This window comes from Vanessa cardui, chromosome 17 (assembly GCF_905220365.1).
Source record: "Vanessa cardui chromosome 17, ilVanCard2.1, whole genome shotgun sequence".
In the NCBI taxonomy this organism is placed as follows: domain Eukaryota; kingdom Metazoa; phylum Arthropoda; class Insecta; order Lepidoptera; family Nymphalidae; genus Vanessa; species Vanessa cardui.
Window position 1 is genome coordinate 1,877,470 of NC_061139.1, and position 23,888 is coordinate 1,901,357.

The 23,888-nt window shown below is 32.4% G+C and overlaps 2 protein-coding genes across 2 annotated transcripts in view; one reads left to right on the forward strand and one right to left on the reverse strand.

The window, feature by feature from the left end:
• Nucleotides 1–23,888, forward strand: part of LOC124536643 — a 168,670-nt gene that overhangs the window by 24,698 nt on the left and 120,084 nt on the right. The window contains exon 2 of the mRNA XM_047113173.1: nt 5,898–6,115. Coding sequence (XP_046969129.1) covers nt 6,050–6,115 — 66 coding nt within the window. The 5' untranslated portion in view covers nt 5,898–6,049. The remainder of the gene's footprint in view (nt 1–5,897; nt 6,116–23,888) is intronic.
• LOC124536644 lies at nt 20,293–23,198 on the reverse strand. The gene is made up of 2 exons (XM_047113174.1): nt 22,944–23,198; nt 20,293–20,934 (listed from the first exon to the last, which is right to left on the reverse strand). The coding sequence occupies exons 1-2, from the start codon at nt 23,122–23,124 to the stop codon at nt 20,405–20,407; spliced, it is 711 nt and encodes a 236-aa protein (XP_046969130.1). The 5' UTR covers nt 23,125–23,198; the 3' UTR covers nt 20,293–20,404.

The following is a 23,888-nucleotide window of genomic DNA, read 5'->3' on the forward strand; positions in this document are numbered from 1 at the left end:
CTGCCTGTATCCCCTGAACCGATGAAATTATATGAAACAAATATTCGCTCTTCTTAAAAATGTTTCTGTCCACCTGACGACTAATCCAATCAGGTAAATGTACACAGCAACAGCAATAACAACAACAGCCTGTAAATTTCCCACTACTGGGCCAAGGCCTCCACTCCCTTAGAGGAGAAGGTTTGGAATATATTCCACCATGATTTTCCAATGCGGGTTGTTCGAATACACATGTGTCAGATTTTCTATGAAATAAGACAGATGCAGGTTTCCTCACGATGTTTTCCTTTTAACAGATGTCTTTGAACTCGCAATCATCTGTTAAGATGCACGCGTCCTAAACACCGGGCCATCTCGGCTCACGTACACAATAAATTAAATTTCAAATTAATTTTCAATAATCTTACACAGTATAAAAAATATGTTGTAAGAAATTAAAAAGTCAAAATTTAATTGTGTAGAGGCAACCCTAGTTATCTGTATCGGGCAGATGTAAGAACAACAATACGATCTTTGTTGTTATCTAGTGGGTGCGAATACAACAATGTCGCTATTATGTGTTAAGGATATTTTAAGCGATGTCGAACTTCTTAGAAGCAGATGCGTAACAGCTGATGATACTAATGTTACAGTTAAACTCATCTTGTTAATAGTGAAACTCTTTTGAGAAATTTCGTAAAATGAGATACAACTAAGTTTTTTGAACTGTAAATAAATTATGTTTGAGTTTTTGTTTTAATTTATTTAACAGAGTTGTACTTTTTTATTAATGTAATTTCTACCTAAATTATTTTTGCAACTTTTATAAAATAACTTCGAACTGGAATACTTCGAGTTTCTTGCTGGTTACTCTCACACCTATCTCATAATTTTCAATAATTATTATTATTTTGACGACCTCCGTGGTCGAGTGGTGTGTACACCGGTTTTAATGGTTACGCCACCAGAGTGGCGGGAATCGAACCCGGGACCCCAGGGTCCCGGGTTCGATTCCCGGCCGAGTCGATGTAGTAGATTAGTTTTCTATGTTGTCTTGGGTCTGGGTGTTTGTACCGTCGTTACTTCTGATTTTCCATAACACAAGTGCTTCAGCTACTTACATTGGGATCAGAGTAATGTATGTGATGTCTCATATTTATTTATTCATTATTTGCTAGACACATCACGTGCTTAGGTACAACTGAAGTTTAATAAAACTTCATAAAAAGCGTTCATGCACATGGTCGAATCATTATACATTTAAATGATTTCGTAACACTTAGGAAATTAATTCTAACGTCCCCCTGTATGCCGTGACACTACCCCAGCCCGAGCTAATCGAAAATGGGGTGGATATTAATTATTATAACGAAATATCGTTTTCGCAAATAAGGATTCAGGGGGCCTTGACAAGATGTCCATTAAATAAGTTTATATACAGCGCGTTCTTTTTTACTTTTAAATTTATTTTTGCGGTTAAATATATCAGATATGCCTTATCTATTTTTTTATATAAAATAAAAGTTGCTGCTTTTAGGAGTTTTTATGTTTGAATGTGTGACCATACATATTTTTATCTAGTATAACAATGGAGTAAGTTTATTTAAAATTTATCCAATTAAGTTATAAAATACTTTATTTTACAACGTAAGATTTTACGTCGAATAACAACAACGACCTTTAAATTTCCCACTGCTGGACTAAGGCCTCTCCTTTCGAGGAGATCGTTTGGAACATGTTCCAGCACGCTGTTCCAATGCGGGTTAGTGGTAATTCCGTTGAATAATATATGAAAATAAATGGTTGTTATGATCTTTCACTTTCCATCAATAATATAATGAATTATAAATAAATAAATCAGATCGGTACACGCGACATTGACTTAAGTTTCGCTTGTTAGTTCAAGCCTTTTTGAGCATACTTTAATAATAATGTTGAAAAAGAGTAACTACTGAGATTCTTACCGGTTCTTCTCGGTAGAATCTACTTTCCGAAATCGGTGGTAGCTTCACTTAATAAAAAGAATTTTATATGACGATTCAAAAATGCTTGTAAAAGTCTACTTGAATAAAGTTTATTTTGATTTGATTTAAATAATATTTTTAGTTGTATTTAATTTAACAAACAGCTACCTAAGGGGCTCATAAAACAAATTACACAGTACAGGGTGTTTAAAGGAAGCAACATTATTTTTAACGAAAACTTACATGTATATAATTATAAATGCATCGCTTATTAACAACGTAATAATTTCCTCAATTTCCCAATACATACGCGTGTGACACGCGAACTCGGTCAACCGTCGCCTACTTTTCCGCTGATTAAATCACAATCTCACAGATTATATAACTTAACGGCTAATCAATTAATAATCCGTTTAATTGATGCTGAAAAACGCTTTTACGGTCATTAGTTTACTTTTTTATTAATTAAAATAACACAAATAGTTCAGATACCAACATCTTAATGCATAATCATTTAGAATTAAGAATAGCAAGTTATAATATAAGTTAATATAAGTTTAAGAAAAATAAACACAAATATTTATGAAATAATTATCAATATGACCAATGAAATACAATCAACCTGTATATTAAAAAAAAAAATCTTACAATCGATACAGTAATATTTACAAATCCAAGGATTCAGATCGTTCGATATTATTGCGCCCGTGGGGGTAATTCAGGGCCTTTATATTCAATAGCCATAACGTATGGCACACATGGGGCTTTTATGTGGAGGATTAGAAAAAATGTTCTATAGACCATTTCGTTTCCGTTGTGCTCATTTCAAAAATTACGACCGCGACAGAAACTTGTAGAAACTTAACAATCACATTTATGATTTCGATACGTTTTTGATAAACAAAATAACACTATAAAAATTTATAGTGTTATTTTGTTCATTGGTTTCGCTTCATTGGTTTGGTAGAGAAAGAGCGACAGACAGACAGAGTTACTTTCACGTCTATAATATTAATATAGATTTCCAAATAATTTTAGAACACTATAAAAAAGTAAAATTACTCAATTATTTACTTATGATCAGTTTTGGTTTATTGAGTATTTTTTTGTACCATAAACACAAATTAGGCACATATATATAGTGGTGCTTGCCTGGGTTTGAACCCTAAAACATCGGTTAAGATGCACGCGTTCTGACCACTGTGCCGTCTCGGCTCTCTTTTGTGTTTATAATTCATCTCGTGCTCAGTGGTGAAGGAAAACATCGTGAGGAAACCTGCATGTGTCTAATTTCATCGAAATTCTGCCACATGTGCATTCCCCCAACCCGCATTGGAACAGCGTGGTGGAATATGTTCCAAACCCTCTCCTTAATGGAAGAGGAGGCCTTATCTCAGCAGTGGGAAATGTACAGGCTGTTACTTTACTTTTACTTTGCTTTATTAAACGCGGCCGAAATCACGTAAAACAACTAGTTAAAAATAATATTGAGACTTTTCATATAATAAATACATTATAAATTTCAAACAAGATAAGAAATTTCTATTGAAAGTAAGATTAAATTAAATAAGTTTAAAGTTACTGAAAAACTTATTTGAATACGACGAGGGCGAAAATGTCACTGAATATATTTTTAATTAATTTTGTTTTATTAATAACGCGTTTTGAATAATGTATTTGTGATTAATAATTCAGAAGAATTCAAATCATCATATACTTTATTCGAATAGGCTTTTACAAGCACTTTTGAATCGTTATCAACAATTATATTAAGTGAAGCTACCAGCAGTTCGGAAAGTAGAGTAGTTCGGAAGAAATACAACAATAATATTAAATTTAAGTGTATATTGTTAGTAAGACTTGTGTAGGTATCAACATAATCTTCAACTACTAGATTTAGTATATCACGAAGGTTTCTGTTAATTTATTTTATGTACAGTTCTTTCTTTAGTTCGAAATAGTGTTTGAAATGTAATTAATGTTTCATAATGTTTACTATAATATGACTGCCCAGAATTAGTTAAAATCGGTGTTTCTTGTAAGGTTTCAAAAGGTAGTTAAGGTACAAGGTAAGGTAAAAGGTAGGTAAGGTAGGTTACCCACTCATTAGACATTCTACTGTCAAACAACATTACTTAGTATTGTTGTGTTGTGGTTGAAGGGCGAGTGAGCCAGTGTAACTACAGGCACAAGGGCCACAAAATCTTAGTTCCTAAGGTTAGTGTCGCATTGGCGATGTAAGGAATGGTTAAAATTACTGACAGCGCCATCGTCCACTTGCACCAACTTTATCAGGCTCAACACCCCTTTGACATTGCCTTATATCATGAATTCTACTGGACATTATTTCTTGTATAAGATGTGACCATGATCATTCGCTCAATTGTTTTTAATATTGTGCAACATCCTTTATAAAAGCTGCTGTCCTTATACCAAACACTAACCTAATGCCATTGACCCGACACTCATCTTCCAATCCATATATGACACACAAATATCCACCGAATTCGATACTATATTACTATACGCAGCTAAAAATTCAATCTAAACTTTAAGTGGACACTCAGCCTGGAAAGCTATGCATATTTGATACCAAAACTCAAACCCGAAACTAAACGTTAGGAGGTTTCCGAATTTATAATTCGTTGGAAATGGAAGCGGCATTTTCGACCGTTGTTTTATGAAAACATTTTCCAGGTGCATTCGTTATTCACGAGTTATTTTCGCAATTTATAATACAATAGTTTTATATATAAAAAATATAACGGCCCGCTCTTACGTTGTTTTACTAAAATTGAGATAGAGTAATTTGCAAGTAATTGACATTATATTCCCAGTAAAATGTTGAGCTAAATATCGAACTGATAGGAACTTACCTATTTTGTTAAATTACGATTTAAATCAGTCTGCCTGTCGCTCTTTCACGGCCAAACCGCTGAACCGAATTAGGTGAAATTAGGTATTGAAGCAAGCTTGAACTCCGAGAAAAGACCATAGTTAGGCTTTTTTGCCAGTCAGTTGATAGCCGAAACTCTTAAACATACTAGATAGACTACTAGTTATTTATAAATATCACCTGTACGGAAATACGATAATATTTTTCTTTAAAAATGGGTACTCAACCCTTCCCAATATACCTTAAAATTAAACTTAGTGATGTATAGGTCGCAACTGAGACTCCATTGTCGATCCTGACTTCTATCTTTTAACATTGGATACGATGGCTTTGGACGTAACATAAAACATTGTTAATAATCTTCATTATACTTAAAGAAATACTCTACGAATTAACTGTATTGTCACAGCATAAAAAAATCAGCTCAATCAATTCAGTAAAATTGGTTTAAATCTACAATTATTTGACCCACACACACATAGATAGCAGCTGTTGTTTATTAGACAATACAAAAATTAAATACAAATTATCGAAAACAAAACAATACACGACACACATAGCTATTGTGATATACTCAAAGATTCCGACGAAATTTCGCACCGAACAATAGCATTACCATCGAATAACGATTTAACCTCATAAAGATGTGATTGTCTATTATGTCGATGCCGACGCGATCTCGCTCCGTCTCCAGATGTACTTATACGTTTTCCGAAATGAATTTAGAAATTCTGCCGTTGTAAATCTGGGAGTGAACGTGTATTCGTCGCGTACTATCTGTTCCCAAGATGTGATTAAGTTTGACTGATTATATCTGTGTACGTCTTTTGTTTTGTTATTCTATTAAGAAATTAAAATGTTATTATACTGTTATTAAATTAACTGTGTGTACGAAGATAATTGTTTCATGTTTGTAATTACACTGAGTTACTTACAATTTTCTTGATACCTAATAATGAAATTCGAACTTCATTTTTTCGTGTGGATATCCTTTTTATAATTTAAAGTATCAATAAATATGAAATTAATTTATATAAATACCTTTTATTTTGTTACAGGTCAACATTTTTGAAGTGAATAAAATATAGCGACAAAGTGAGAACATCCAAGTGTTTTTTAGTTTCAAAGTGAAGTGACCGTTATGCCTGCCTAGTGCAATATGAGGCACCCGTGGCGCTGTGATCGAGGCGCGTGACGTCAGAAAAACAAGATGGCGGACTCTAGTCCTGCCACTTCCATCATAGAGGGCACTGTTAAATTTCGCGACGGAAAAAAGGTTGGTAAAAAATTACAATATATCTTTCTTATTTGGAACAAATTTAATTTTTTTCATGATATAACATGAAAATGTGATCAATGATTGTATCATGAATTTCAAAGGGGTTTGTGGAAAATTAGTTTATTCTTCAGCGAATGCGTCAATACAGTCTCCAATAAATTAAGCCATATCACTCTTGTACCAATTATTGGAATTAAAACACGTATATGCCAAAGCAATGTCACCGTATCTCCCCTCTGTACACCTTAAAACACAGATATATGTATAAAAATTGCAAAATACACTCAAAAAGCTACTCTATCCCTATCAACTTAGGTATACATATTGATTATAAATCACCTTCAAACAATGATAAACATATTTACCTATCACTTGATATGTTATCGATATTCAGAAATATGTCAATTTGAGATAAGATATATATGTATGTAGTATATTCCACCCACATAGTATTACTCTAACTGAAAAGTACGTAAAACACATTGAAATGCATTGTTTTTCGGTTTTATGACGTAAAGTTATGGGGAATAAAGTCTATTTTGCAACATATGGTGTTGTTGCTTATTGAATATATTCAATTATACAATGCGTGTCTAATTTGCTAACAATGGCGGAGAAACAGATGGCCAATCGTGATAAGATTCTAAAGGTCTTATAGGTAGAGTTCGCCAGGTTTTATACTAAGTTAGCGTTTGTCTACCATCTTTTATTATTTAATTTATTCAATATAATAACAAGCCCGAACCTGTTTCTTAGACACTAGTCTCTTCTGGGAAGTTTTGTTTTTTCAATATGTAAGCAAATGAACATCGGCCACCTGATAGTAAGTGATCATCACCGCCCATAGACGTCGTGGTCGTATTACATACTCGTACTACATTTATTCCTTACATCTCCAACTTACAACAACCGCTAACCTTAGCTACAAAGCTATTATTATCCATCGTGGCTGTACTCCACTGCTGACTCTAACTTACCGGAACACAACAATCCAAAGTATGGTAGCAAATGGTAGAAAATATGTTTGAATGGTAACTACCCAGACTTGCTTACACAAAGCCCCACTACCAAGTAAGACAGTGCAAAATATCATACTGTATTTTTTATTAATTAACTTTACAAGTTTTTAGTCACCAAGTTTGTTCAATAAATAAACAAATGCAAGCGCACTCTATTAGATTAGTGTCATAATCTGATGGAACCGCAGTTCTGTCGCAGGCAGGGAAGGCAACACAACTATATTCCTAGCTAAAGTATTTCATCGAGGTTTAACCTAGTCATATACTAACAAGACAATAAAAAAAATACAAATAATATAGGTCAATATATAAGGAATTTTTAACGCATTCTCAATACACAAAATCATAAGCCTCTCATACCAGGAATTAAAACAAAACAAGCCGCCAAAACAGTAGCGATTTCTTCGAATCAAATAATCGAAACGATACACATTAAAATCGCCCTTATATCAAGGTGATAAGAATGGTATTTCTAATCACGGGCCCTTTGCTAATCGAAAGGAAACACATGAATCAGACTGTTAACATAGATATCATCAAAGTGCTGCGCTATGACTAGGCGCCCGGAATTAACAACTGACTCCGTGACAAACATACATATCAATGTTCTAACATGTGGTTTTTTTATAGTCTCTTATCGATTGATACCATTATTACATACGTTTATTGTTTTTAAATAGTTTTTACATCCACCATTAAAGTTAGATGTGTAAAAATATGTTTTAAATATTAATAGTCGAATAGAGTCGACGAGCGTGGTCGAGTAGTATATACACCGGTTTTCATGGGTACGCCATACCGAGGTCCCGGGTGCGATTCCCGGCCGAGTCGAAGTAGAAAGAGAAAGAACTCTTTCTACTCCGACTCGGCTGGGAATCGTTTTCTATATTGTCTTGGCTCTAGGTGTCTGTGGTACCATCGTTACTTCTGATTTTCTATAACACAAGTTAAACTTAAATTGGAATCAGAGTAATGTATGTGATGTTGTCCAATATTTAAACAAAAATAATAATAGTAATACGTAGAGAGAGAAGAACATTGCTGTATTCAAAACGAGAAAATGTAATGAAAATATCAACGCAGAGTTTATAATGTAAAAACTTTCATTGCGGCCCCTCGAGTAAGATTTTCGCGTTAACTCATCAAACATTATGAATCCCAAGAGTCGAAATACTTTAAGTCATTACAAATATACCCATTTTCCTCTCCAAGCGTTTACCTTGGGCTGTCTAATTCTTCTCAAGTCTGTGGTGTTCGTAGTTGATTATGTATATTAATAATTATAGTTCAAAAATATAGATTTTTGATTCGATAATAAATTCATGAACATCGAATGTTTGACGTTTATGGATGAGTTCAGAAAGTGTTTCCTTAATATTTTTTTCGTGGAGCTTATTTCATAATTTTTAATTTATTTTAGCTGTGCAAAGCCGGGGTATCATCTAGTAAAAAAATTATTAATAATTTCATCTATTCTTCTCACTTCTATACCAATATTTTAAATACGAAAGTAACTCTGTTTCTCTCTCAAAGCTAGATCACTGAACCGGATTTGATGAAATTCAGTAAGCACGCTTTATTTCCAAGGAAAGACGGCTAACAACTAACCACTAGACCACAACTGGTATTGAATAAAGGTCATTACTGCAGCACTAGTTGGAAGTTGCACGTAGTTATAGATAAGATCAAGGTCAAATTTAAATTAACATTTCGTTGTGCAATTTATTATTAAGATACAAGAGCATATCCGCCATATTGGCTTTGTGCTGACGTCATTCATATCAATGCAATATGATAAGCACGACAGTCTTGTATATCTGACTATCTCATTCGATAAAGATATTATTTTTAGACAACATCACTTGGATTTTGTATTCGTAGATTTTTTAAATCTCCACCTGAGTACTTACTACTCCCCCTTCAAATGTATATTCTACGGTCAAAAAACAATACTTAGTATTGTTATGTCCGGTTTGAATTAAGAACGATTCAATGTGACAAGGACAAGAGACATAACACCATATTACCTTAGGTAGTTGACAATAATTATGTAAGAAATAGTTACTATTCCTTACACCTATGTCAGAGAAATAGAAGAATAACTAGCAGAGATCAGAGAAATAGAACACTACATAGTATAAAACAAAGTCGCATTATCTGTTCCTATGTCCCTATGGATGCATAAATTTTTGAAGAGAATTTTGATGCGGTTTTTTTAATAGATAGAGTGTATCGAGAGAAAGGTTTCTGTATTAAACACGTGGTCAATTTATTAAAGAAACACTAATAATTTTAGAAGTTTCAACTGTGATGTTATATCATTGCACTCGTTCGAAGCCGGGGCGGGTCGCTAGTGATCGATAAACTTGAAATGTTTCTAAAGTGATTAAATAATTTCGACAGAAGAAAGTCCTTAACAATATAAACAAAGTCATGTTAGGCCACACACAGGCAACTCGAAATGCACTTCGAAGAAAATCAATTCTATGAATGCTCTGTAGGCTTAGCACGTCTCAACTGCGTGTAAGCAAGCCTTGTTTGAAGTTCATTACGTATATAATATATAGTTTGTAGTTAGTACATAAGTATTTTCAGATGATTTACCTATTTATAAAAGCTGTTAAAAAATAAATTGTTTGGAAAAAGTTAATAGCTGTGTTTGTTGATTTTGCTTTTAACCGTACGATTGTTTTCATTTCATGTCTGTTAATACGATAACTGCAATCAGATTAAATAAATTTAAACATGTTATTCTAATATTTTCAATCATTCGTTCATGTGAATGTAAATATTAAAAGTAAAAGTACGGCCCCTGAAATTGCCACGGCTGGGTGAAAGCCGCCGTTACTTATCAAAAACTTCTCTTATTTAGTCTTATTGCTTGATGTCATGTGGCTTGGTGGATACATGTTACAGATTCATCCTTCACATGATTCCTCACGATTTTCCTTCGCCCCTGAATCCGTGTTTTTATATAAAAACAATTAAGTAGTTGCAAACTTATTGACGCGTGACCTTCTTTTAAGATCAACGCGAACTATTCATTAGCTCTCTCAGCACTTAAATCAAAATTACTTAGACAAGATACAAAAAAACCATCACCAATATACATATTAAATTCACAGCATACAAAAAACTCATCAAAATACTTACAACCACCACGCAATCATTAATCGTAGTTTATTATACCGTATCTAGGTTTTTAATCAAGCTTCACCGTTATTTTATAGGGGAAAAAATTATGTCAAATATCATTACATAGAAATTGATTTATTGTAAAGTCAATTTGAAATTACATACAACAAATATAACAACAATCCAAGCTACTATGTAACACAAGTTAGCCAGCATCACGCCGACCGCTGCGCCCATATCGTTTTCCTGCCTCGACGAATGATCAAAACAAAACTTATCAATCATCGTGCAGTATATGAGATATCTTAAACAGAAAACAAACGATACTATCGATTGTATAATAATTATTATTATGTATATATTTATAAGTTTAACGCTCTTGTTTAAACATGCGAAAAACAGGAAGAGATTTGATAGACATATTATCCACATCAGACCGGCCAAGAACCACAGGAACACTGCCAAGTTAGTCTCTTTCTGGAGCAGCTTGGACATTTCTGGTTTATGGTCTGGAAAAAACGGGATTATTATAGTTTGTATTGTATTTTCAAACTTAGTTACGGCTTTCTTTGAATAATACAATGTGTGATAAATTTTAGAATACGAACGATTTACCGAAACGACTTTTGTAAATTGTTTTCGAAGTTCGAAAATCGAGACAAATTGAGATACTGATCTACACTGGGGAGTCTAGAAATTTTGCATAGAAATTCGATGACGTAGCCTCATCTAAGTCCTGTACAATTATAATACAGCCTTTCTTTTTATATAACTTCCAATTATAGAACGTGTTCTATATTTAAAAAAAAGAATACAATGGTAGATGGCTTCTCGTAATTTAAAAGTCTTTATCGATAATCTAACCGCAGGCGACTCAATCACAATAGGTGATAATAATTTTACCATTTACTATAAATAGTCACGTGTGGAGAATGCCTGACGAGTGACATAACTACGAAATTTTGAAATAGTATGTGCGTGATCAATATTTACACAATTTATCAGCTCGGGTTCAAGTGTTACATATGTACGTTATAAATATAAATTTAAGTCGAACAACATGGTACTATTATATGTAAGTTGTAGCCGAAATATATACTGGTTAGATGACGTGATCTTAAACGCAGTTTAAACCTGTGTATGAACCATTAATAATAAAAAATTAACGTGCTTAATTTATTTTTATATTTTATATCGTGAAGTAGTTATCTTTATTTTACATATAACAAATAAATACGCGATATATTTTGCTACGTAAACGCTATACATCATCATCATACTCCTGCCCTTATCCCCATTTACTTGGGGTCGGTGCAGCATGTCTTCTTCCATACTTCCATATCTGACGTCATTTCACAAGTAACATTTCCAGGCATATCATCTTTCACACAATCCATCGCAAACGCGAAACGTAATTATCGAATATTCTAAGGAAACCTGCATGTATTATTATAGTACGGGAATATCCAAAATTCAAAAGAGTTTCATCTCAGATATAGTATATATAGACTAGTGTGTTCTACATTTACACATAATACTTTACAATACCTGTTAAGTACATGACTGTATGAAACGGTCCATAGATGAAACCAATCGTAATACAAGTCAAGGCTATCGCACAAGAGGAGATGCGCCACGTCCAAAACTCGCATATCCTTAAACACATGATTTGCGTACATATTATATATCTTTATATTATATATATTTTAAAACCCAAAATCGGATCGATCATGTTTTCATAGTTAAATACATTTTTGAAAGTCATCACACTACGTACACGTTTAATTGTCAAAATCTGACATGATATAGATTGAGTGAATGATTTTGTGAACGAATGAGTGTCACGTAACGAATCTTGAGGTTTTAATATTAAAGAAGTTCTTATATAATAATTTAGAGACAATAAACTTGATTATATCTTAAATTCTTACGTAATACGTTTATCTGATATCAATTTATGATACATGTAATTTTCAGTATTAGTAATATGCTCACGTAACTCCTTGTATCCCATAACGAGGAGGAACGTAACATTGTTTGAACGCATCATGGATTTTAGTTAAGTCTCTGACTTTTTACCAGGATACGTCAGGATAAAGGCTACGGTAAGAGTCGAGATGGCCCAGTGGTTAGAACGCGTGAATCTTAACCGATGATTGCGGGTTCAAACCCAAGCACCGCTGTTTCATATGCCTAATTTGTCTTTATAATTCATCTCGTGCTCAGCGGTGAAAGATAACATCGTGAGGAAACCTGCATGTGACAAATTTCATAGAAATTCTGCCACATGTGCATTCCACCAATCCGCATTGGAACAGCGTGGTGGAATATGTTTCAAACCTTCTCCTCAAAGGGAGAGGCCTTTAGCCCAGCTGTGGGAATTTGCAGGCTGTTATTGTAAGGGATGCTAAAAGTATTCTCCAACGTTAAACAAACACTTGCCTCTTGTTTATGTGCTCACTAGCGACCCGCCCCGGCTTCGCACGGGTGCAATGATGTGACGTCACAGTAGAAACTTCTAAAATTTCATCAATGTTTCTTTACTACATAGTTCAGGTATAATATACAAAAACCTTCCTCTCGAATCACACTATCTATTAAAAAAAACCGCATCAAAATCCGTTTCGTACTTTTAAAGATCTAAGAATACATAAGGATATAGGGACAGAGAAAGCGACTTTGTCTTATACTATTTAGTGATGTAGTGATTAAGAGCATTTCAACCGAGCAATCTCAAGTAATTTTGCGGTTTCAAAGCGATGACCAATGGTCTGGCTTTGGACACGGTTGCCTGCTTTTGATTCTCTACCTTTAGGCCATAGAGTATGCAACACATAGAGTATACAATAAATAGGGTATACTAACATAGAATAAACAAAACATAGAGTATACAACACATAGAGTATATAATATACAGAGTAAACAATATGTAGAGTAAACAATGCTGGGTTAATAGTGAACAAAAAAGGAAAGGTGTCTGGGGACAGCCGGTTGGAACGAAGTTACTTTCGCCAAATATTATCATGTATTAAATAACATAATAAAATAAATTAACAACATTTGTGGCTAATTAAATGTCATGAAATAAAATTGTTATTAACAAATCCTGTCAGAATTGTAACAATAACAAACACACGTTTAAATAATGTTATATAAGTACACAATAGAAAGAGATAGTAAGAAAGAGAGGGAAAGGACGCCTGAGGCGTAACACTTTTTTCTCAGTTGACGATTTCTGCCAATTCTGTCTTCTGTCAGCTTCGTAAAAGAATATCGTTTCAAAAATCATACATGTATAGTCGAATACAGTAGAACGCCGATTATCCGACGCCGATTAAACGAATCGCCACTTATTCAAATCGGACCTAAGCGTAATAATAAAAAAAATTTTCTTGCTATTTTTTTTTTGTTTATGGAGCTGCAACTTACCCTGATCGAGATGGTCAATTGAGCGATATTGTAGATCTGTATTTGTTATACGTAGTTTATTCCACGTGTGACGGTCCGCTTTTCTTTATTACCAGTACGACTATCCGGATTTTCGATTATCCGAATCGATTCCGGTTTCAATTAATTCGGGTAATCGTTAAAAACGTTTTACTATAATATACTTGACTTGGATTGTAATGAATTTCATCATATATAAATTCTACATAAACCCTTTCAAAACGATTCAACGATAAAATTTAAACAATGAAACTTGGTACAATTTCTAATCAATAAAAATTGGGCAATTTGACGTGAAATTTCGTACCTTTATTACAGTCGGTAATCAAAGGTCGGTTCATTATTCGTATCGTTTGTGTGAATTCGCTCCCTCGTGGTTTACGTTTCAATGTAATGTTGATACAACATTTATATTTACCTTTATTTAACTCCCGTGGTTTTAAAATTTACTCACCGCGTATCGCTTCGAATTCTTTATTTATGTGCTATATATAATACGTATTATAATTCGCGTTCTGTCTGTATGCTAAGATCTCTTAAACTAAGCAACAGATTTTAATGTGGTTTTTATAAAGTTTTGATATATATTATATATACATATATATATATATCAATAAACAGAGGGATGCAATATGAAGGTTTGTAATTTGTATGTATAGTACATATATATTATAGGAGAGATAACTGAAAATTTAGACCAAAATGAATTAATGAAATTTTTATTTGCTTTTTTTTGGACCCACGTAAAGCCGGGACGGGTAGCTAGTTCTATATAGATAGTGATCGTTAATTTATATTTTATTAATGTAGCTCAATTTTAAATAATTGCCTCTCGATCTAAGATATCCATTTATTTGATTATAAAAAGTAGTTTAAAAAATATGTACATGCATAAATTGTTTTTTTATCATGTTTTTTTTTTTTAAATATAATCACAACGTAATAAATCTTTTTTTATTATCATAATGTTCTTGACATTATTACTAGTAATGTTTTTTTAATATTAAGGTTTTAAATTCAGTACTAAAAAAGTTGTATCGATAATTATTACCCAAAGTAACTTTAATTATTATTTTTTTTAATGTTATTTGTAGATGTTTTAATATATTTTAATTTCAACTTTAAACAAATATGTTGATACGATACACTATGAATGTTATGTACACTTGTAATCGATGTACATATCAGAAGTTGTTTTTCTTTTTTTTGGATGTTGTGTAAACCATCAATTAATATGTATATTGTTAGTGTACTTATTAAATAAATAAATAAATAGATGTTCAAAACACCATCGTCTTGATCACAAATTATTAAGTAAAAGTAAGAATCAAATTCTTGTACACTGTGAACACTACAAGCCTTTAAAATACATAATGTATCTCTTCTGTAAAATAAAAAAAATACGAACAATATGAAAGAACAAAACTTAAGTGATTGAAGAAAGTTCAACCCCGAATACTTTATCATTCGATTATGTATCACTATAAAACTAATCAGAACAAACTAGTACTACGAATCCCTTAATAAAATATCAACTTGGCTGACAAGCTACCGCGTGTCTAGATCATCGATTAACAAAAGATATTCAATAAATGAATACGCATGGTTAACTATAAGAGAACGTTATTTATTTATTAAAGCATAAATGTATGCAATAAGCAATGAATGAGATAATCCGGTTGTAAATGTACATTTACTGTATAAGGTAACCTTCGTTTAAACTATTAATAATATTTATGATCGATGAAGTATAAAATGATTGTACACACTCGTGCTACTGAGCGAAGCGATAGCGATAAGCTATATAATCTCGGTCTGATAGGTGCGATCACTAATGGATCAAATGCGACCCTGCCTTAACGTTTATGAAATATCACGCTAAGATAGTCACACAAATGAATACTAAGTGCCAGCATAGATTTGCAATTGACTTATTTCGTCTACATTGTGATAGAGAAACTTTATATTAGGGTTTGATGTCCGCCTGTCTCCATCGTTCTATTGTCTGAATTTTGCCTTGCTATGAATATTTTAATTATTATATATACCATTGTCATATTATATATTATATATACATATATGTCTTTTAGTTCACTCCATATTTTTAATGCAACATTGGAAACGTTGGCATATGTTAGAATTATTTTGTTATTAATTGTATGTAATATACTATGCTGTATGTTATCCTAAAAGAAATAAATAAACAAATATACATATATATAAGATTCTCTGACAATTTTTTCACTTTAATTTTAAGAATAAAAAACATTTGTCATCCACACAACAAACAATCTATACGAATAAAATATAAGATATCGTGAAACTGCCACGGGATCGCTTCGCTTATTCCCTCGAGTGTAGTTGTTACCTTTTAGAAATTTTATCACAGATTATCTTATACATAAAAATTAATACTTGTTTTTGCATTTTACATGTTAACGTGACGATCCTCTTATTGAATTTAAATTTTCGTACAGTTTCGATACTCGGATAAATGTTCCTGTGAATAAATATATTTAATAATTTGAGCACGATTCGATGCGATGCGATGGGTATTTTATTACATGCTTTTACTTAGCAGCTATCAGATTTTGCGAGCTGAGTTGGATATATTGGTATGTCGGTTCAATTCCAGTGACAAAACGTTTTTTTATGATTCAATACAAATGGCAAGATATTTTGCTATATTGCTTTTACAATAATAATATAATATCCATAAATGTTATCAACAAACGATGGCTGGTTTTAGAGATGTCCGCGGACTTTGATAGACGGATCTTTCTATCAGACAAGACTATCACTGTCATTGGACATGATGACATAAGAAAAGATTACCTTACCATAAGCGTCCATTAATTGTAGAGATTCCATGATTCAATGAAATTTTTTTAAATTTTGAAAAAGAGTAACTACTGTTTTTCTTGACGGTTCTTCTCGGTAGAATCTACTTTCCGAATCGGTAGTAGCTTCACTAAATTGTGAAATGGCGATTCAAAAGTGCTTGTAAAAACCTCCTTGAATAAAGTTTATTGTGATTTCATTTGAAACTTCCATTTTACAACATTTTTGTCAAAAAGTACTTAAAGTAAACGTAATGCTAACGTACATGTAAATTTAATGTAATTAATATTGCAAGGTTCCAAATGGGAAAGTAATGTAGCTTTGAATAAATTGCGTCGCTTTACCTTCTGAAACCATGTCATTTTTACTTTGAAGCGTTATACGAAACTCCTGGACCTTGTTTATACCTTAGGCGATAAAATATTTAAACATTAAGAATGATCTAGAAACAGTAAAAGAAACGAACAACCGTTATTGTAAAACGGTATAAAGATATAGAAAGTGGCAGATGTGCCATACAGCTACAGCTAGCTATTACTAGCATTCAGTGCGAAATAATCACCTGTTACTGGAAAGTTCTAGATAAAATTTTAAACTAACGGGCCGTGTCAGCTCTGAACGTGCCTAAGTCTGACGTTTTAAACATAAACATTTTTGAATTAAGAATATAGTTTATTATGCTTACTTTGATTTATATTTAGCTGTATATATGTGTGGGTGAAATCTTCCTACTGAATTTCGAACAGGCTGAATGAAAGTAACGCATAAGCTGAAACTTTTCACACATTGTTGGCTTTAATTGGACAATATCATTAGTTAATTACAACCGTTTTAAAGTATAACTTAAATCACAGTTAGTTTTAAAAAGGCACTTGATTACTTGGCGTATATAATAGGATCTAAAATTATTGGAGTCGGTACTTATGTTAGTCATTGAGTTACTCGTCTTTTTATACTTTACCCTAGTAAAGCTAAATCAAATAAGATAGATAGATAAAAATAGAAAACTCCCAGAAAATCCTTATTATCTTTATAATAATTAATATAAATATTAACATTATCATATATTACATAAAATTATTGAAAGTCTTGTGACCAATCATTTTACTACACTCGAGTCCAATTCGCTACGCCCTTGAAGTTAAATAAAGATTTCTTAAGCTAAGTGTTTCTTAACTCGTGTTAGGTTTCCACGGAGATGAAAATTAACGCTAATCGTATAAATAAATACAGGTCACAACTAGTTTTGAAGTGCACGCAAACATCGTTTCGGTTAGCGAGAATACTTAAACAGAATTAAGTATAAAACAACATTAGTGTATAGCAATGAGTTACGTTTAAAAGATTTTTACTTTATTTTGTATTACTTAAATAAGTAATACTTCAAAGCCTAATTAGAATCATGAAATTTTTAATAAATATAATTTATAATATTGTTATGCAAATCAGCCGATTGTTTTTACTTAGTGATATGATATCATTGACCGAAAATTTGTCTAAAACATTTTTTCATGTGAGCTATGCTTTTTCCAAATACTATCTCTTGCCATTTCTATGAAACTAAAGTCAGTAGACAGTGAAGTCAAACTCACTGTAATCTCGAGACAATTAGTTTCCAACAAAATCTAGACACATGCTCATAAGTGTCACCAAAGCGCTTTATTTATTGCTGTATTGTTATATTAATGGGACAACTCATTAATAACTATTTTTACTACCAGATTTATTTGCAGCGTTTTCTTGCTTTGTATTTTATTTATAATTTAGCTTTTATTTAACTCTCCTCAGTTTCGGTATAGTTTACATCATAGTCAATTCGTAACCGGTTTTGCAGGATACTGCCTGCAGGCATCGCTGTATTGGACCGTATCCCATAAATTTTATCAATCTGAATGGACGTTATACAGAAACGAGATGCAATATCCTATCTGTTTTGACGGTTATGACACACCAGATCACGCTTCTAACTCTAATGTTTCACAAAGGTCATTCAGAAATTAATAGATTCTACTTAGGTACTATTTACAGGCATACTTTCCAAACATATAGCCGTTTATTTATACCTGTTGACTTCCAGGCAGGATACATTACAAACATATATAATTGTATTTAACTAATATGATTGTATTTTTGAAATGTTGAAAAAGAGTAACTACTGATTTTCTTGCCGGTTCTTCTCGGTAGAATCTGCTTTCCGAACCGGTGGTATCTTCACTTACTTGTTAAATGACGATTCAAAAGAGCTTGTAAAAAACCACTTGAATAAAGTTTATTTTGATTTTGATTTACTATATATACTACTGAATATACTTGAGAACTGCTTCTATAAATTAAGCAAATGAATCATCAGTCACTGGTCATGTTCAAAACCGCTAAAGCATCTCCATTTCTCGATGCCCAAATACAAATTTAGATTTTCTTTGAACAGCAAATGCTAAATCTATTTGCAATGGCAAAACAAATACGTAACAATGTCCGCAGTGAATTGTAGAGGCGCGCGAGACATGCGACGCTTCTGTAACTAACGAATAAAAGAGAATGTTTGAGATGTTATATTTGCCCGTGACTGCGTTTGCGTGGACGTTGAATTTAAATTGGTTTTGACTATCCAAAGAGTTCATCATACGCCGTTACAGGAGCCTTTTTGCTCTGTTACCCGAGTACTCTGTAAGATTGATTCTAGCAAGTTCATCAAAATAATACTTTTATGGAATTTCGGACGTCAATAGAAATATAATTTTAGTAATTCTAATTAATTACTTATGCTTAAAATACAAATACCTTGTACCTTAATAACCTCCATAATAAAACAATTAATGATGTTGGAATTTTTGGAAGTTTAAAGATTACCACGTACAGACAGAAAAATATAAATTGTTTTGGTATCTATCACACCGCAAATGATCATTTACAAAAGAAAAGGTGTGCCTTTATAAAGATAAAAGGCTATTATTTCAAAATCACAGATATACCATTCACTTTTATTTATTTGGTAAAGAAGAAGGCAATTGTTATTTTAGTTTATTTTTGGTTCTGACTTCGAGAAAACGACGTATCTAATAATAATCGTAAGAAGGTATAGTACGACACAACTTAGATGTAACATCGGCAAAATTCGTAAAACCGATCGCGTCCAAATTAAGTGCGCTATTCCAAATTATATAATAAATAGTATTTATTTCTTAACAATCTTTACACAAACGCAGTAACTTGTAATATCATATGACCTAATATACTTGTCAATTTGCATGCACTTGATTTCTCGGGTTGAATTGTTGCGAAAATTATAGCGACGAATAGCGTCGAATGGCGCGATAGGTATCTATTTCTTAATCGGTATTATTGAATTTGCCGATGCTTCATCTAAGTTGTGTCCTACTGTAAGTGGTATGTTTTAATTAAAGTTCCGACCATTTCACAATGTTATTGAACGACCGCCCAATACATTCCTTAAAAAGTTCTTTTACTCAAGGTACGTCTTATATTAAGGTTATTTTTAACGTTAAAATAATTAATCGCATGATCTTTTTGGGTTCAAGTTATAAAATAATATAATGAGAAATTAAGTAGAATCATTCCGTACAATAGAATTCATAATCTTGTTTTCGTCACAGATTTTTATCTTAAAATAATAGCAAAGCAAGACTCGAGACTGCTTTTCACTCTTATCAGACGATTTATCTTCATCATCACTAAAATTGAAAGAATGGTGTCATTGCAATAAAAAAACACTTCAACCAAAATATTTATATATATATTTTATACAATTATCCTTACAATAAAAACATTCTTATATCTATGTTACCATTAAAATGTTATTTTACACGATTTATTTCAAGTCTATCTAATCTTGTTCAAACGATATGCTTTGCAACACTTTGAGCATTTCGATTCTCGCTGTCAATTTCTGTTTCGCATTGAGCTTCCTAAAACTCGGTACCAGAGACAACATGAACTGTCTGTCTTCATCATCTTCGTCTTTCTTAATATCCTTCAACATATCTATTATCTTTTCTTCTAAAGTATTGCTTCTTTCGTAAACTATTTGTGTTTGGGGATATTGCTGTTCTGGAGGATTCTCGATTTTCATTCTTTGGACATTTTTAACGTCACTCGATGATTCGCCATAGTCGTAAATGATTTCTTCCGGCTGGTAGCTATTGTCTAGAGGATCGGCCGAGTCGTCACTATCTCTGGCTTCTTCTGTAACATCTGTTGAATCCATGAGGAATAATAAATTGTTGAAATATTCGTACCTCTTCCTTCTCTTCACGTGTTGGTCCGATTCCCGTTTTATGTTTTCCTTCTTTTGTAACGCCAGCTCCCTCGTGAAACAAGTCCGCAAGCTCTTCCAACGTTTTTGGATTTCTCGGACTGAAATTTTAAAACGGATTTTACTTTGAAGCCAGTTTCGAAAAGTTTCCGACTTTAGTCCAAATGTATTGTAAAGTTAGAAAATTTCCATTACATGCAAAAGGATTTAACTCACGTATAAAATAATATATTATGATATTTTATTCAACAAAGCATTTTACGTTATTCTTACAGTTTTGGGGTTTAAAAATATGAGCAGAGATAACCGAAAACTGTTAATAGAAATCCAAGCCGAAAACACCGTGAGGAAACCTGCATAGTTTGGATGAAATTTGCTGAATGTGTATCTAAAATGTAACCTCTGGCCTTTGTTCGACGCTAGATCATTTCCTTGCAGTAATTTTACTGCTTCTTTAACAAAAGATATCTATTACGATAACTTTAAAATAATTTATATCTAATAAATCTACTCATTAGTACCTAATTATGTATATTACACATAATATTTAACATGAGATTAACATAAATTATGGTATAAATATTAGAGAACGAATTAATGTGATGTCCGCTATGGTTATTATGTCCCCACGCCTACTAATAAATTAACAGAGATTATGGTGTTTTGAATTAATTTTAATGGTAATGGTAAAATGTATCATTTTTAATGTACAACCTATAAAAACATATGTTACTACTCTAATATCATAACATACATAATTTATTTGTTTCCGTAACAACCTTAAGCAGTCTTACAGACACGCGGTATTACTTATGTTAATAACTAAGCATGCAAGCATTTTTATCGTTTTATTTAGTCGTGTATCTTCTGAGATAAAGTTGTTCGTAGAGGTCAAGAGTGCGTTCGTTTGCATGTTGTTAAAAACTTTTGTGACCGGTCTGAGTGACGAGATGGATTGGTGGATTCTATCACAAGCTTGAAATTTTCCTTAATGTATGTGGAAAGACTGCCTCACTGAAAGGCTTGTTGCTGCAATGAGACTTCAAATTTTCTATCAAATACTTCAAAAATGGTTTTGTTATTTAGAATATATTGTTGACTAGCTGTACACGCGAACTTGTATATGTTTGAATTTAACAAAAAAAAAAAAATAATTGTAGCCTAAGTTACTCCTTATTATATCAGTTATCTGCCAGTGAAAGTACCGTCAAAATCGGTCCAGTCGTTCCAGAAATTAACCGAAACAAACAGACAGACAGACAAAAATTGTAAAAAAATGTTTTTTGGTATATGTACCGTGTAGTAGTAAGTAAAGTACTTTTACTACTACACGGTACATATATCAAAAAACATTTTTAGTACCGTGTATACATTACATATGCATTGAGTAAAAAAGAGCTCTTTTAATATTAGAAACAGACACTCCAATTTTATTATATTACTTCAATGACTTTTAGTTTAGATGGTCCATCTTTCTTGTTATGGTTAAAAAAACGTAATGTTTATTATTGCAACTTGCAATAGAGAGGCATTTTTTAAATTTAATTGAAATCAATGTTTAAACGTTTGGTTTGATTATATTATTTATACAAATAAGATAAACGCTCATATTTTATAAGTCTATTTATTTATGGAGACATCATATAAATATTATTTACTTTCAATTTCGTTTATGTTGGCGAGAGTAATACATCGTCGACATCAAATAAATTCAATCAATTCATAACAAATTACGACGAATGTTTTATTGTCTATACTAAGAAAGTAAACGACGTTCGACCTTTTCAAAGATATTACTTTAAAGACTAACAAGAAACATATGCCTACAGTGTATGTCTGTTAATACAAGCGAAGCCTAGATCGGTTACCGGTTTTTCATAACTATGCATTCTCGGTATCTCTATCGTATCAAAGTACAAACACACGCTTACGTAGATTCATACTGTGAGCACTAACATTTAATTGTTATCTATTTTTCAATATTTCCTATACAACTAAATACCTTATCACCAACGAATCAACTTCGTAAATAGAACTCTATACCGTTTATATAGAGTCCGTTATGTTTTGTCACAATCGTTCGTACGTCATGAATGCATATCTTACATACCATATTCGACCTTATGCAGTTGGTTCAATTGGTTCCAATTCCCGTGTATCTCCTCGCATATTTCGCGCCATATCTTCTCTTTATGCTTTCTATGGCTGTGGTACAATTTGTCATTCTTGTTGTATAGAGCTGGACGCGTTTTTATTGCTTTGATCAACTTTTCGGGATCCACGTCGAACATTTCTTGTGTTTTATTCGATCGCGGATTGACGTGCGTTCCATGTGGCACACACTGGGCGACTAAGCGTCATGGCGGCGGGACTGTGGCGTTACTCGTCGCGCAAGTATCGCGCTGCAGTGTCGATAATGTTTCGTTTCGTCACCGGTTTTTATTGGTTTAAACGATGTATTAATATTACAGGTTGTTTCAATCGATCGCAATGACGACAACGAATAAATATGACATTTATTATGTATGCTTGTTACATGAAAAACATACATTATAATACAATTAAATTGAATAGGTATGGAAACATTGTAGGCGTGTAATTGTTAGCACGAGACTGCTTCTCAATATACATATATATATGAGACAAACCTCTCTTTTCATATCTGATAACCACTGAGACGCTTTGGAGTAACGAAGGAACCTCTTCAAAAGAGAAGGGTTATTCCCAAAGATGAAATGAAAGATTTTTTACTGGCTGTTATTTTTTTTAAATGAACGATTTTATCCTAACTTTTTATTATATAAAAGTTCCATCAATATTAGCTTATCATTTGCGGAGTGACTCCGAGCAAAACAAACAAACAGATTAAAATAACTACCCACGTTATAATTATAGTATAGGCGCGGTGTTTCAGTTAAAAGCCCACTTATTAAATCATAATAACCTACATTGTCAAGTATTGTTCCATATAATTATACATATAATAATATTGTATGAATAACGGATAGTTAATTTGTGTATATATTTATGTAAATCATCAAATAATAATTAAAAA